This window comes from Sabethes cyaneus, chromosome 2, assembly GCF_943734655.1.
Source record: "Sabethes cyaneus chromosome 2, idSabCyanKW18_F2, whole genome shotgun sequence".
In the NCBI taxonomy this organism is placed as follows: Eukaryota; Metazoa; Arthropoda; class Insecta; order Diptera; family Culicidae; genus Sabethes; species Sabethes cyaneus.
In genome coordinates, this window is record NC_071354.1 from 222,600,895 (window position 1) to 222,618,004 (window position 17,110).

The 17,110-nt window shown below is 37.7% G+C and overlaps 1 protein-coding gene across 1 annotated transcript; it reads left to right on the forward strand.

Moving 5' to 3' along the window:
- Positions 1–1,987: 1,987 nt before the first annotated feature.
- LOC128736692 (uncharacterized) lies at positions 1,988–14,759 on the forward strand. Its single transcript, XM_053831180.1, has 7 exons — positions 1,988–2,063; positions 2,123–2,190; positions 2,463–2,555; positions 2,797–3,072; positions 8,302–8,655; positions 9,246–9,405; positions 14,281–14,759. The coding sequence occupies exons 1-7, from the start codon at positions 1,988–1,990 to the stop codon at positions 14,757–14,759; spliced, it is 1,506 nt and encodes a 501-aa protein (XP_053687155.1).
- Positions 14,760–17,110: the final 2,351 nt, after the last annotated feature.

The window sequence follows — 17,110 nt, forward strand, 5'->3', positions numbered from 1 at the left end:
GCGAACATTAACACACAGAACACGATCTTCACCAAATCTAGTCAGTTCGTCTATATTGCCAATGTCAAGAATATTATCGGCATAACAGCTGTGGCAGTGGTTGAACAGTACATCTGCCTAACCGCGAAGCAGAAAAGATAAGGTCAAAGGTAATAGGGAAAGTCCAAAACAGGGGACAATCCCGGCGTAGTGGTTAGCATTCACGCCTCTCACGCTGAAGACCCGGGTTCAAATCCCAACCCTGCAGAAGTCACGAATGACCTAAGCTGTTAAAGTGACTATAATCAAAACAAAAAAAGTCTCAAACAAAGTACATGCTGTGCGGTGTAACCAAGGTCAACCGATGCCACTTGGGCAGTAGTGAATGATCAATGGCGATGAGTTCGAGGTGGTTGACGAGTTTATCTATCTTGGCTCAGTGGTAACGGCGGACAATGATACCAGCCGTAAGATTCATCGGCACATTAGTCGTGCCCATTGAGGGTTTCACAAGCGACTGCGGTCGAAGGCCGAACCGACTAGCGCTCGTACAAAGAACACCTTGTATAAGACGTTAATTGAACCACTTCTCTACGGGCATGAGACGTGGACACTGCTCGAGGAGAAACTGCGAGTGCTGAGTTGCTAAGTGACGAGTGCTAAAAATGATCTTTGGCGGCATCCTGGAAAACGAAATCTGGATGAACCATGAGTTCGAACAGCTTTATGGCGAACTAAGTATTCAGAAGATCCCCTGGTGTTTCAAATCCAGTAGGAACGGGGGAGCAGCAGATAGACCAGCTGGGATTTAGAACTTTTGGCTAGACTGATTTCCAATGAATTGGAGAGTGGCAGTCCACAGCCATGTGAATTTGAGATTTTTTTTCATCAGATTCACGTCGCGAGGATGCTGGCTAACAGTGCGACAAAGTATGTTCTTTTCAAGGACTTCACCGACACAATGAACAGGAGGGCTCAACATGTCAGATAGCTAAACGTGATCGCGAAGCTGACTTGCGAATGTCGTAACGTTCGAGGAAACCGGCTAAAGTAAGTAAAGGTAGAAATATGTATCATTCCATAAAGTTTTCCGGAAACAAGTACAGCAAAGTTTCGTTAATTGGTGGTTCGTTAATTGGGCGGTTCGTTAATTGGGTGTTCGCTAATTGGGCTATATGACAACTTGAATGTCAAAATTGTATGGAATTTTCGAGTTTAGAAATTTCTAACAACTGTCAGTCGGCCCAATTAGCGAATCAGCTGGAGTGCAATCGTGGCCCAATTAACGATCGATAACGATCCATCTCGCCGAAGTATCCCAGCTTTTTACGCGCTATATTGGCGGACGCTGTAAATTGAGTTCGTAATATGCGAACAATCTTTTTGACAACTCTGCATCCATCAAAACTGGGCACTCTTCTCCTGTAAGGCAGTGTTGCTCTTTCTTTCGTTTACGTAAAAGAAGGAGGGCAATAGTTTTGTTTACATTTCACACATTTTTGCTCTCCTTCTTTAGCGTAAATGAAAGAAAGAGCACGGTAGTGTTGCAAGAGAAGAGTGCTAGGTTTGATGTATGCAAAGTTGTCAAAAAGATTGTACGCATATTACGAACACAATTCAAAGCGTCCGCCATTATAGCGCGTAAAAAGCTGGATAAATTTAGACGGTAAATTCACTTCAGTGTGATGATTTTATGAGTAATTTTAACCTTCGTTTACACTGAAAAAACAACCGCACGTCAAATTCAAATGATGTCACTTATCCAATTAATAAATAGACCTACACATGAAATTCAGAAGTATTCTATTTACTTTTCATTTTAACCATTATCTATTTACATACCAAATCCCATTGATCGAAACTCATATGTGAAAACATACAACAATAATATATACCTCATTTGAATTTGAACCATATGTTCTTTCCAGTGCATTTAATATGCCTCACACATCAGATTGATGTTGAACATTACAATTGTCCGTGTGCAATTCATTTTATGAAAAAAAATATGGCGGTGTACAAGATAGCGAAGACGATGGAGTTTGAAAATGAAAATTGTGTCTTGTTGGACGAAGTATTAGAACGTAAGTATTGCTTAAAATAAAATAATTAATTGTTCCTAACAGTATTCTGTGTTTTTAAGGATACGGTATTGATGCTGAACAAGCGCCGGCAGTAGTAAGTTTCCTCAGTGCCTACACAACCAATAAGGTAACTTATGTTAAATATTACAGCTTATGGAAATTGATTTTCTCGATTAGCGACAATCTATTTTTTCTGTACCGTACTACTTGCTGTCGGAAGTGGTCCGCTTTATAACGCGTCTCATTTGCTATACTGCGCACTACTTCCGACACTAGGTGTAATGTACGGTGCAGAAGAAAAATCGATTGTCGCTAGTTGAAAAATCCGGTTCCCAACTGAAGCTATCATATTTAAAATTTTCGGAATTTTCTATCAGGTATATCGATTTTGTTTTATAGGAATTGAAACCATCAACGACCGATGAATCTAACGCGAACGATTCCATCAGCATCAACACCATTGACTTGGACAACGAAATTACCCATAAAGAGGTGAATTTATTCATTTGATTTTGAAATTTTAAAAATTTTATTTTATGAAAACTGAAATTTGGTACCAACTTCTTAAAAGTTCGTACCTGCAAAATATAAAACCGAGCGAGGAATCCTATTCCTAGTTTAACAGAAGATAACTGTCACTCAGTTTGTGTACATTTTGCAGTTACGGCCTTTGAAAAGCTGGTGCCGAGATATATTTTTACTATCCTTAATTTTAACCACTGTATTCTTGTAGATCTTTGTCGAAGAAAACACCGATACCACCTGTGCGTCTAACAGATCTAAGTATGAAGAATTTACTCCAAAACTGCTACAACAGGTACTTCGAGAAAGCGTGGTGGGGAATGCTATAGTAGAAAGTAGCTGTTTGGGACAGCTGTCTGAACGGAGACAGCTTGAACTCTCTCAAATCATTGCCGAATGGCACTTGAATAATAGAAGCAAACTACAGGAGACGGACATAAAAATATATACGCGAGCAATAATAACATTGTTCGAATTCGAAAAAGAGGTATGTAATTCATAATTTAACAACAAATCTAATTCGACACCAACTTTTTAAAAGGGGAAATATGCAAAATAATAGTAGGACTTGCAAGTATATGTAGGTAGAATTACGGTAGATCCAAATTTCATTATTAAATGAATTTCACACTAAAGCTGTTACAGAAGGGCCAAAAGGGATTGGGCGGACCCATAAGTAGAGGCAGTTGTGCGCATTCCTGGGTTATAAGAGTCGCTTTCCAGCATTAGGGTCCTTCCAGGTAATATGATATCAATTTCGCCAACCAACTTTAACCTACGTGATGATTTGTTTGTGAGAATTGAGAAGTATCACATTTGCTTCAGACCATAAGGATTCTGGTTGGCAATTCTCTCCATCATCCGCCTTCCACATTCATGCTATTAATAACACTTAACCCTCTCTGTCCCAGAGGTGTTTTTGTGTTTTACAGTTTTTGATCATGTAAAAAAGCTATAAATTAGCAATTCGTCAAACGCAACTATATAGTTAGTAAAACAATGTTTTTACTACGTTATAAAATCAAAATATCCATATTTGAATGCCTCAAAAATTTTTTCGGCCAATTTTAGTATCGGAAGTCATGGAGCACCTGTGCTACCATGGGACAGAGAGGGTTAACAATATGATATAAGATGAAATGTGGTATATATGGGCAAAAATAGAACAATCTCCCAGCAGTCCCTCGAATGGAATAGAGTGGCGTCCTTTTAGTTTCCATAAGTGCTTCTAATAATTAATTTAATTTTTTGACGTAGGACTACGTCTTTGTTTACTATACTGGGACTGGGTAGCACTTTGTGAAAACGAAAATAGAAGTGTAACGTTTGAACGAAAGATTTCAAATGCTAATAACTACTACTGAACTACTGAATGAAACTGAACAATTTATGTGTCGTTGGATTGATAAAAAGACCAGCAATTTTATGGGTGGATTAGAGAGCAATTTTAAGGAGGGCGTAAGAGAGGGGGCTCCTATATAAATGAAACACAAATTTCCTCAAAACTCGAGAACTAATCAAGAAAATGGAACCAAATTTGGCATGTGGGGGTTTCAGAAGGCAGGATTTTTTTCTATGGTGTACTGAGACCCGTTCCCCTTCTAAGAGGGGGGGTTCCCATACAAATAATATACAAATTTCCTCATAACTTCAGAACTAATCAAGCAAAAGGAACCAAATTTGGCATGTGGGGGTGTTTGGAGGCATGAATTTATTTTATGATGGTTTGAGACCCCTCACCCCTGTGGTAGGAGGATAAGGACTCACATACAAATAAAACAGAAATTGCGTATGTGCCATATTTTCTGCTATGTAATAGGCGGTAAGGTGTGAAAGTAAACTAGTAAACCCTTCTCGGAGTAAAAGACAGTGAATCGACGCCGCTAACTTACGTGCCTGTTGCCATTCATGTCAAAAGAGGATATTCGAATGGTACACTCAAAATAATCCACACGTCCTTTCCACGTGAAAAATCACGTAAATTTCTCTACAGGGATTTACGTGACTTTCAGGTGATTTTTATTGGAAAAAATAATAACATCTATCTGATTTTCACGTTAACGCATTAGTATGCGTGCAAACTACCTGAAAATCACTTAAATAGTACAGGAAAAGCTGGGTGGAAAATATTCACATAACTTTTCAGGTAACTTCGACGTGAAATATATTTTGAGTGTACGTCATATTTGCGATGAAAGTGCTTTGGCTTTAATATTATTTGTAACCAATAGCCCTTTTAAAGGCCACAAGGGAGTTAAAGTGAGATTATTGAAACATGTCAAGCTACGCATATTTAATACAATAATCGGTGGGCTGGTCATTCATTACTATTTCAACCTTTATGATGCACACAAGTGATTTTTAAAAGAAATCTCTATATCTCAATGGTTGCAGGCGTTGTACTTATGAACCCCCGTCTACGTATTTTCAAATCCACCATTGCATTCAATGAAGAATTGAATCTAACACTTTTTCTCTTAATGGCACTCACAGATTCTTATAAACATACTTATGCCAGAAATGTAGTTTACATTAACCTTTGATCTAATGATCTGATATAGTCCTACGTCACCCTTTCGTACAACCCTTAGGGCCGTATACCTTGTAGTTTTTCTTCTGGTGGTCATGAGTTGTATTAAAACTTGTTTTGGCCAAAGTTTTCACTATGTAGCAGGAGGTGCTTGAAAAGCTAAAACGAAAAAAATAATTCAAATATCTTATATTATACTTACCTATTAGCAAGCCCACTTGGCTCTACCCAAAACCGCGGTTTTAAGATCAGGCAGCCGGGAACCACCCAGCATCGCAACTCCTATCTTGGTAACTCAATAGAGCATTACCGGGTATGGGCCCTAGGTAGGGGCTTGGGATGGCTAGAGCTATATTGGATGCTCCTCATTTGACTTCTCCATTTCATACCCTTAAAAGGAGCAATATGCAAAAAGTTAACAAACCGACTGAGCATTATTTGCTGCTGGACTACTGTGTTACCTGACTCATAACGAACCCCTATTTCCAAAATTCTAAAATCTCATGCGTTTATTTTTGGAGTAAACATGTAATTTCTAATGATATATAGTTGATATTTGTCTGCTCTATTCGAATTTATGATCAATTAAACGAAAAACCACAAAGTTAGTGAGTTACGACACCCTCCCCCGTATATAACGTATATTCGTTATGAGTCAGGTAACACAGTAGCCCTCACTGGGTTTGTTTACATTTTGCAGATTGGCTCTTTCGAAAAGTTGGTGCCGAATTGATCTAATTGAGCGTCTACTTGATTGTTGAAATTGAAATTTGCATATACTTGCAGTAAAAGAAAAATTTGAATATTCAAGTTGTCGCGAAGGATTAGTTTTGTTGCGCTATCATTTTTGCTCAGTGGTGAGTTCAGGGAGAGGTGAGACTTTCTACCTCTCTGAAATGATTAAAGTGGAAGTTTAGAATTATTGACTGAAGTTTTTGAAGCGTCTTAGTAGAATACGAAACCTAAAAATAAAAAATAAGAAAACTTATCCAATTTAATTCTACTATGTGTATTTTATTCACGACAGATACGTATTTCGCCTACGACTTGCAGGCTTCCTCAGTGTCTGTTTTCGAACTTTCGAAGTTCGAAAACAGACACTGAGGAAGCCTGCAAGTCGTAGGCGAAATACGTATCTGTCGTGAATAAAATACACATAGTAGAATTAAATTGGATAAGTTTTCTTATTTTTTATTTTTAGGTAGAATTATTGGTTTTTAACTCTTTAAACACCGTCCGTTGCGATACGGTTGCCACCCGTCGCGTTTTCACATGTCTGTTTTTAAGTACCCCCGCACAAATGTGACCTACCATCTGCACATAGTCAGATGATAGAATCTAAATAGTTTGATAGAATCTAAATAATTAGAGCTAGGATATATTGCTACTTCGTCGTAATTGCCTATTGCCGTCCTATTCAACACAAATTATTAAAAATTTCAGCATTTTTATGACTCAATGCAAAACTAGTTATTCCCTAATATTTTAGTTTGTTGTCTATCATACGCGATCAATCAAAGTGAGCTAAGACCTATTTACCGCACTCATGCGCTAATTGCACGTCCCCTAGACGGTGCGTCTTTTAATTGCATGTCCGCTTGTTGCATGATCGTGCAACTAAAAATCAGTTATCTGTCAAACTACACGTAGTTTTCCAGGTGGTTGCTATAAACAAAAATGCAGCGTTGCCGGATGCAAACTCTCTATCTCTGCATTACTTAGATACATTACAAACAAATTCATGCAAATTTGGCTAAACTTTGACTAATTGAACACATATTCACTAAGCTTTTAGTTCGTTTGTAAAAATTTAAATGTTTTCCCCAAAATTGAGCGTACGTGTAAATGCATGTGAAGAGTTCTTTACATCACGTTTAACAATAAATATTGGCAACCATCGTGCAATAAAAAAACGAAATTCGTTAATCGCATCGCCTCATTCGTGCAATTAGTTAACAAGTGCTGTAAATGCTTTTTATCATTAAAGAAATCGTACCAGCCAAATTTCCTACGTTTTTTCGTGCGACGGAGAAGAAAATGTCGACTAATCGTTTTAATTTCCGTCATTCATAAATGAAAATAACTCACGCAAGGCATTGTCGTTATTCTACAGCCAGAAAACTTGCCTGACCTGCACAAATTTTGCAGAATAACATTTGTCATGCCGTCCTACACAAATACATGCGCGTTAGCTTCGTAAACATTGTTGTGATTTTTAGTTCGGACGATGAAAAATTTTGATGGACGGATTTTAAAACGGTACGACGAATTTAAGCAATAAAGTCAGTTGCGTAATTTTAATAATATGCTTTAATAATCAGTTTTCAGTGATTGCAAAGCTCACGGATCGGAAGGTAAGTGTGTTTTAGTCAAATCAGCACAAGAACTTTTGAAGAATCCATAAAATCCATCCAACAAATGATGAAAATTAGAATGGCTTTACTTACTACGACGGGAATTGAAATAAACCCTATATAGAATTAACAATAGGGCGTCGCAAGCGTAAACAAAACGAGTGAGAATTCTCGCGTAACTTTTCAAAAGGACGTAAGTAACATTGAGAGACTCTCTTTGGCGTCCCTCTCTTCTGATTATTACGGTGACATAAATGCATTCCAACAAAAATTTACCTCACGTTTAGCTGGATAGTGACGCTGGCAACCGATTCATGCAAAGCTGGTTTTAACTTTTACTGTTGAATGAATATGTATAAACAAATTCAATGGTTGCTACTTTCTACTATGGTTGCTACTGCCAAATGTATATCACTTGTCAATATTCTCCCTGACTCCGACCTCGCTCATCGATTCCTTCAATTTAATCAGTCCGTGAGTCTATTTTTGCTTTTTCGCTATGTAGTGTATTTTATAGAAGTCAATACTAAAAATATTGAAATTGTCGGCGGTTCTGATGTTTGCTACATGGTGTGAAATAAAGATTAGTGACCGATATGAGATACGAGACCAGACCGAGGTCCTCAGTGGGGATGCCCAGGATTACTCTTGTTCCGTAGCAAGCGATTCCAAAAATGTCGCGCTTTTACTTTATTTGATCTTGGTTATGCCTTGAAGAATTACTTTTTACATTAAATTTTATAGAGAAGGTGGGGCATGTGCTCCAGCCTGGGCACACAAGCGATATTTTGCAACAATAAAATAAAAATAAAATATTTTCCTTCATTTGCAGGATTCTTACTATTTACCAAGGGGCGGAGATAAGAAAAATTTGGGAGGAAAAATATATAATAAGGTGAATACGATTAAAACCAAGTTAAGGAAACGAGCTAAGGAGGAAGAGGCATACTCGAAGCGATTGAAATTAGATAAAAATATCCACATTGAATCCGACGATCTCCAACGAAACTGTATTGAAGCGCGCAGGTGGTTAGCGAAGAATAATCAGCCTTGGTCAACAGTCATTGACAAGTGGACAGAAAGTTTTTACTTTAGAAAATCTATTCTTGCAAAGCCGACTACAGTACAATCTCTAACTAAAGCGGAGTTATGGAGACATGTTACTTCAGAACACGGCTATCAGTTGGTAAATTAATATTTATTTATTTTTAACAAAATTTATAATTTTTTGAAACGATGGTTCTACAATTGATGAAGGGCGGTAGGGGAAAGAAATGAAAATTTTTTGGTGAAGGAGGAGAAGAGCGGAAAGGAAGGGGGGGGTATTGGTAGTTATGCTTGACAAGTAGTCATTTTGACTCCTACCTTTTGTCCAATGCTGGAAGGTGCATGAGTCGAACCAAGCTGTAATCTGAGATTATAACCGGATTCGAACCCACAACACCCGCCAGGGCATGTGTGTGTGTGCCAGGGGTGTTGTGGGTTCGAATCCGGTTATAATCTCAGATTACAGCTTGGTTCGACTCATGCACCTTCCAGCATTGGACAAGAGGTAGGAGTCAAAATGACTACTTGTCAAGCATAGCTACCAATACGCCCCCCCTTCCTTTCCGCTCTTCCCCTCCTTCACCCAAAAATTTTCATTTCTTTCCCCTACCGTCCCTTCATCAATTGTAGAACCATCGTTTCAAAAAATATTAATATATATGCATGACCGCATTTCAAGGTCAAGATTAAAAACTTGAGATTAGTCTAAATTTATAATGTTATTTACAGATTGATATCGATTTTCAACTATTGGGACTTGGTAACGATGACGGCATGGAAAAATGGTCAAACATTCTGGTTACAATTCAAACATATCTGCTACAACGTGTAACAAACGAACATTTTTCAGCGTTACAAGAATGCATGAGTGATGAAAAATTTAGTGAAGGTGAGCTACTGTTAATATTAATTTCTACTTAACATTTAATATTTAATTTTACCAATTTCAAACCGCTATTCATATCCTTTATTACTGAAAATCTGTGCGAGCCGCTTAGTTGATTTCGAGGTACGATGATGATCTAACACGTCAGTCGTCGTATGTTCGAATCTCGGCTAGGTGGTGCTGCTAGATAGAATCAGTATGATCGTTGCACTAGTCCCGTAACTGTCCTATACTCTAATAGCCGGCTGCGAAGTCTGTCGATAAAGAAGGGTCAAGTTCTCAACATGACGTTTACAACCATGGTTTTGCTTTTTGACGTAGGACTACGTCTTTGTTTACTATCTGGGACTGGGTACCCAAGTAACCAGTGAGCACTTAAAGAAGCAGAAATCTAGCTTTTTATTAGCCTATGGTGCACACCATATCGTGCAGCATAGTTCAATATGCCTACAAAAAGCTGCTAGAAAGCCGGTTTTGGCGAAATATCCGGCTACATTAGTGCTTGGAGCTTTACAAAAGTCATAAAACGTAACGCCTGTTGCGTAACGGTAAAATGTCAAACATAAAAAAATGCGAAAAATATATTGTACTTTTGTACATCCTTTTTTATCTTCCCTCTCTGTTATGCTTATATGGCGTACTTTGTTGACGTTTCAAGATTCCCTTTTTGTTATTTTCTTTTTCGGTTAGAATTGAAGGATTGAACCGCCAGCCAATCTGTCGATAGGAATAGGAATAGAGGAGTAGGGCAACGCCTTTACCAGTTTATCTGTAAACGGTAGTTGGGAGTCAGCTGCCAAAAGCTCTACTTAAATTACCGAAATTCTTAACTCGGATGTTTGATTTGCTTATCAAGGCGGAATGGAGGGAAAGATTTTGTTTTTCACATATCTTCCATAAGTTGCGCTTTGGGTGAATTACCTACCTTTTATTTTCTTTTTATGTGATGGCATACATGTATAGAAATATTTCTTGCATATTATCCGTAGGCATATGCCCTATAGATTCGTGTTGATGTTTATTCAATCGGCGGTGCAGGATTTTGCGCAAGACAAAAAGAGAGGGAAGCATTTTTTCTGTTATCACGCGTACGTTCGCAAGGAGATTTCCTGCAAGTGTGAGCAGTGTTCAAAATCTCTTTTGATGCCGGTAACGGCAATAAAGCTTGCTTAGAGCATCTAATCAGCTTTTCATAGTGCTTCAAGTAAATATTAATTCAGCATTGAGAATGCCATTTTAAAGCTGCTATGCTTTGACAATGCAGAATTATATCTGGCAGCATGTAACTTGCAAATTTAGAGCAGCTTTCAAGCTTAATTCAGTGCTTAGCGGTTACCTGGGTAGCACTTTGTGAAAACGAAACTAGAAATGTAACGTTGGAATGAAAGATTTCAGTTGCTAATAACTACTAAACTACTGAACGAAACTGAACAATTTATATGTCGTTGGAAAGATAAAATTATCAGCAATTTTATAGATGGGGCGAGAGAGCAATTTTATGCACGGCGTAAGAGGGGGGGCTCCTATACAAATTTCCTCAAAACTCGAGAACTAATCAAGCAAATGGAACCAAATGTGGCTTATGGGGGTTTTAGAAGGTAGGATGTTTTTTGATGGTGTACTGCGACCCCTTCTCTTTCTAAGAGGGAGGGGGCTCCCATACAAATAAAATACAAATTTCCTCATAACTCGAGAACTAATAAAGCAAATAGAACCAAATTTGGCAAGTGGGGGTTTATCGAGGCATGAATTTATTTTATGATGGTTTGAGACCCCTCACCCCAGATAACACAAAATCGTAAGAGAAAGTTCACATTAAATCGTTTTTATGTCAATTTCACATTTGAATTGTATAATGATTAGAGTATGTCAAATCGAAATGAACAATAAGTTGTTTTGCAGTCGTGCGTGTCTTCATATACAATTCATGACTGTGAATTATAAAGCAGGATAGACAATTGCAATATTTGATTATATCTATATCATATATTCAGGAATATTTAGTTGCGTGTTATAAAAACTGCGCAAAATAGAATTACAAATAGTTGTCAAAATTTTCGCACGTATATCGCCTCCACTTTGGTACATATATGTTCTTATATGGCTTGAAATATAACTTTTTCGTTCAGATATGATTTCGTATACCTCAGTTGCAATCGAGATATACACACCAAATGGTTTACTGGGACCCCTGTGGTAGGACGATAAGGACTCCCATACAAATAAAACAGACATTTTTGCGTATGTGCCATATTTTCTGCTATGTAACAAGCGGTAAGCTGTGAAAGTAAAATACTGTGTTACCTGACTCATAACGCACCCCTATTTCCGAAATTCTAAAATCTTATGCCTTTATTTTTGGAGCAAACATGTAATTTCTTATTTGATATTTGTAGGCTCTATTCGAATGTATGATCAATTAAACGAAAAACCACAAAGTTTGTGAGTTACGAGACCTTCCCCCTTATATAACGTATATTCGTTATGAGTCAGGTAACACAGTAGTAAAACCTTCTCGGAGCAAAAGACAGTGTTGCCATTCATGTCAAAAGAGAAGGACATTCGAATGGTACGTCATATTTGCGATGAACGTGCTTTGGCTTTAATGTTAGTGGTTTTTAATGTCAGGGTATATATGTGTTTTCTGTAATATTGACAACTAACTTCTTGAGCCCAAATCTTGCGATCCGGAAACTATAAAATTTATACATTTAATGCCTGTCAAGAAAACTGCGGATACATTCTTTTTGCCAGTATTTGCGAAGATGTTTAAGCTCTAATACAAAGCTTCTCTGGGCTATATATTAAGTTTATTTGCATCACGGTATGCGAAGATCTTACGTTTCCAATATTATAGCTCTAAGACGTACATAAAAGAGACAGCCTGAAACTGAAACCAATAGTTTTTATGCTCGCATTGGGTTTTATTCAACTGAATAAAAATATCACTGTGCTGATTCTATAGGTGGTCAAAATAACTCTTGTAAGACTGGCTCTGGACCGTCTATTTTTTGCCGCGAACCGATTCAAATGAGCGGCACGTTGATATTGCGACAGGCAATTGAGTCGAGTAGTCGAAGCAAACAGTCTGGTCAAGTAGTAGAGTCGAGCAGTTGAATCAAGCTGTTCAGTCGAGCTGTCAAGTCAGGCAATTCAGTCGAGCAGTTGAGCCGAGTAGTCCAGTCGAGCAGCCGATTTGACTAGTCGAATCGAGTATCGAACAGTTGAGTCGAAAAATTAATTCGAGTAGTCCAGTCGGAGTTGAATTGAGCTGTCAAGTCGAGCACTTAAATCGAGCAATCCAGTCGAGCAGTTGATTCGGGTAGTTGAGTCGTGCTGTCCAGTCAAGCAGTTAAATCGAGCAGTTGAATCGAGTAGTAAGTCGAGCAGTTGAGTCGAACTGTCAAGTCAAGCAGTTAAATCGAGTGGTCTGGTCGAGCAGTTCAATAGAGTTATCGGGTCGAGTAGTAAGTCGAGCAGCCGATTTGTCGGCTAGTTGAATCAAGCAGTTGAGTCGAGCTGTCGAGTCAAGCAGTTCAGTCGAGCAGTTGAGTCCAATAGTTGAATCGAGTAGTTGATTCGAGTAGTCCAGTCTAGTCGAATAGTTGAGCAATAGGAAATTTCTCTGGGCCTAGGGGGTGCTTGCCAAAAAAAATTCACTATGTATGAAAACATCGTTCTACTAGTAAGGTAAGCTTTGGTCACCCCTTCCCCCCGTTCGAAATTGGTTTAAAAAATCGGGGGGCAAAAAAATAATTTGTGGGATATAAGTCAAATTTCTTTTTATAAAATAAGTAGTTTGTGGGCTGTACAGCCTAAAGAACTAGAAAACTGAGTGTACGAAGTGTACTGAACGCTTTTAACACGAATCAGAAATGAAATTTCGAACAATTGAATTTCCGAAAGTCGTTAAAAAAATTTCTTTCGAGTTTGTGATCCTTTTCGTAGATTTTTGCGTGAAAAATAACGTAAATATACAAAGCAAGAATAGAATTGGTTTTCACGTTTAAATCTTAAGTTAAAACGCTTTTTTTGATCGATTAAAAAAATCTGTTTCCCCCCCTTGTTGTTAGTTCTATAATTCAGCATAAATACTTTAGTTATTTTAAATTACCAAGTCGTTGTGTCGATATAGAGAAATGAGAATGTTCCAGCAGAAAACTTTCAAATGCAAAACTTATGTAAGCGACATCGTCATCGTTGTCGTCAGCAACATAGAGCCGGGGTGGCTGGTGCTGATCAAGCAGTCGTCTCCATTCAACTTAATCTTGGGCCACTTGTCGCCAATTTCCCAGTCGTCTCAGAAGTCGCAAATCACTTTTGACCGGGTGATGCCATTTTTCACGTTGAGCCTCCCTGTTCCTGGTGCCGGTGGAGTTATTGAAGAGAATTATTTTCGTCGTATTGTCGTCCGGCGACCTTACGATGTGTCCGACCCACCTACCAACTTTCGCAAGATATTCGACGGAATCTCTCCAAGCAATGCCTGTAGTTCGTGATACATACGCTTCGACCACTCTCCGTATGTCCTCTGTGAGCAACGTCAGAGCTTCAAGTTCATAAAGAACTAACGGTCTAATAAAGTTTTTTTGCATTGTCAGCTTCGTACGGTGGCGTATGCTTCTTGTTCGTAGCAATTTGCGTTTTGCGTCGCAAAGTTCCTGGCCAGAAATTGGCTACCCTAGGTAACAATCGTGCCTCTCATTTCGAAGCCCGCTCGTTGGATCACCCCTTCAAGAACGATGTTGAACAGTATGCAGGATAGGCATCACATTGTCTCAACCCACGTCGCGTCTCGAAGGGACTCGAGAGCATCTCCGAGATGCGGACGAAATACATCACTAAATCCTAACTGGGTATTTTGTTTTTCTTTTTCAGATATTAGGCTGTGTGCTCTTATATTGCTTCTAAATTGTGTACTACATCCACAAAAAGTTACCGGTAACTACAAACCGACTGTGATCAATGGACTGGAAGAATCAATTCTTTTCGTATCAACGAATGAAGATGCTGTGAACAAAATTCAAGAGCTGTACCGTCGTTATAGTGATTTTTCTTTACCCGCGTCACCGAAACTCGTCTTTTTTGGAACTAACTATAAGTCCCTAACTGGGGTATATCGTGTATATTACGGAGATCTGTACTACACATTACCGTCAGTAGCAAGAGCTGTGGATGTTCTTATAAAATTTACGGCTGTTTTGGGACTAAAGCATTCAAAAATCTCATATCTGGTTTGGCTATTTATCTCACGACACGTGTATGAAATTCGACGACCAGAAAGATACGCTAGCATCGACAGATTGGAATCGTTCCTGAATGCGACAATTGAACATGACGGCAAATCCAGAAATTAACTGTTTCATTGGAACGTGTACAAAGATTTTCAGTACAGCTACAACCTATCTGCATCACTTAAAAAATGATCATCGTATACCAAATAACTTCCGCATAAAATGTACCTACGGTCGCTGTAATTCAATTTTTCTAAAATTTTATTCTTTTAGCCGGCATGTTTTAAAACATAAGTTTTACGATTTGTCAAACACAATACTGTACAGTGACGATGAAGAGGTAGCGATTCTAGACATAAGTAATAACATATTTACGCATTCTGATAGCCATACTTTACCCGATACTAGTACAAAAAATACTCATTACGAGAGTACTGATGTTGATAAAGCCGTATTAGATTTTACGTTGAATTTACACAGAAAAAATAACATTACTAGATCTGATGTCAAGCATATATTAGTTTGTGCGCAAAATGTACAAACCCACATTGCCGATAAGATTCAAAACTTGCCTCTACATTTTAAAAACAAAGAATCTGAATTCGTATTGCAAACTTATATATATAAATTAAAAAATACGTTTAAATTCATTGACAGTGACTATAAATTTTTTCAATACATTGAAAAAATCAATCTTTATAAACCCCCAACTGTAATAGCATTTGAAAATGATGCACTCCTAAAAATTAATAATCCTACCATGGAAAATTTAATAGAAACAAAAACACATTGCATTGCTATAATGGACATTGCATTCCAGTTAAAAGCTTTCTTCGAAAGTCCAACTGTGTTTAATAAGACTATGCAATACATGAAAGAGTTGGAGAAAACAAAAAGAATTAAAAATTTTGTAAATGGTACAACTTGGAAACAAATCACAACTAAATATCCAAATGAGATTGTTATCCCACTATCGTTTTATTCGGATGATTTTGAAATCAACGATAATTTAAGTTCTCATAACAAGAAAGACATGATTTGCGGAATGTATTACACGTGCTTGACGATTCCAGAAGAGTTTTCTGCAAAACTATCCAACATTTTTGTAGCTGGTGTTATGAAAAAAACGTCGATAAGCGAATTAGGAGTAAGCAAACTAATTTCTATTTTAATCGATATATTCAAAAGGATTGAAGAGGAAGGTATTAAAATAACTGTCGATGGTCAGAAGTATAACATAAAGTTTGTTTTAGTACTGTGTCAGGGCGACAATATAGGAATCCATACAATGCTTATGTTTTCGAATAGTTTCAGCGCGAACCATTATTGCCGATTTTGTAAGCGTCATAAAGACTTTATGAAGCATGATGTGGAAGAGTTTAGTTCTCAAGTTCGGACTGTTGAAAATTATGAAGAAGATCTCGAAATTAATGATTTGAAAAGCACTGGAATAAAGGGCGACTCCGAATTTAATAAGCTACCGTCATTTCACGTCATGCGTAATCAGTCAGTAGATGTCATGCACGATTATTTTAGTAATGGCATTGTTAAATATGGATTGACGAATATTTTAAATTATCTTATATTTAACAAGCATTACTTTACAATCCATCAACTTAACGCCCGTCGTAGAGCGATTAGTAAGGTAGCTGCAGACGAAGCTTTAGCTCGGATGCCCGATTTGGATGAAGCCTACGACTCCGTTCGTAAAATGAAAACAATTAAAATTAGAACAACTGCAAGTGAAATGCGCTCGTTTTGCCACTATTTTCCGTTCATAGTTGGTCAATTTGTTCCGTGTGACGACCCGGTGTGGCAATATACCAAAACATTAATAGAGCTTGTAGAACTGATATTATTTCCGTCATTTTCTGAATCAGATGTTGAAAAGTTGAAAGCTTTAGTACGAAAACATCATATACTATTCCAGGAAACATTTAAAGAAGACCTTAAACCTAAGCATCATCTTTCTGTTCATTATGGTTCAGTAATTTTGAAAAGTGGTCCGGTCTCAAAGCTTATGTCTTTCAGGCAAGAAGCTAAGCACAAGGTTTATAAGCAATATGCTCATGTAGCTTCTTCAAGAAAAAATATATGCTACACAATTTGTGTCAAAGCCGGACTACAATTTAGTTATGATGTACACAATAACACTTTTTTTCAAACTGATACTGAGTCGCAATTTTCAGTGGTAGATTTAAAAACTAGGTCCTATTTCCATAACTTAGTTAAATTCGATTATTTTAATATTGATTCGGATAATGTAATTTTATCAACGTACTCCTGTAAAGCATTTGGCACTAAATTAAATAATGGGTCATATCTGACATCGACGACAAATAACGTTACCGAATTAGTGGAAGTAGTAGAAATTTTGCGAGTAGGTCAAAAGACTTATGTTGTAGGACAGTTGTGGGAGTGTGGGCAATTTGATGATCATTTTCTTGCTTACGAAGCTCTACGATGTACGAAGT

Coding starts and splice junctions, on each gene's coding strand:
- LOC128736692 (XM_053831180.1), top strand. CDS start 1,988: ATGGCGGTGTACAAGATAGCGAAGACGATGGAGTTTGAAAATGAAAAT. Junction 2,191..2,462: donor GTGCCTACACAACCAATAAG/GTAACTTATGTT, acceptor TTTGTTTTATAG/GAATTGAAACCATCAACGAC. Junction 2,556..2,796: donor ACGAAATTACCCATAAAGAG/GTGAATTTATTC, acceptor GTATTCTTGTAG/ATCTTTGTCGAAGAAAACAC.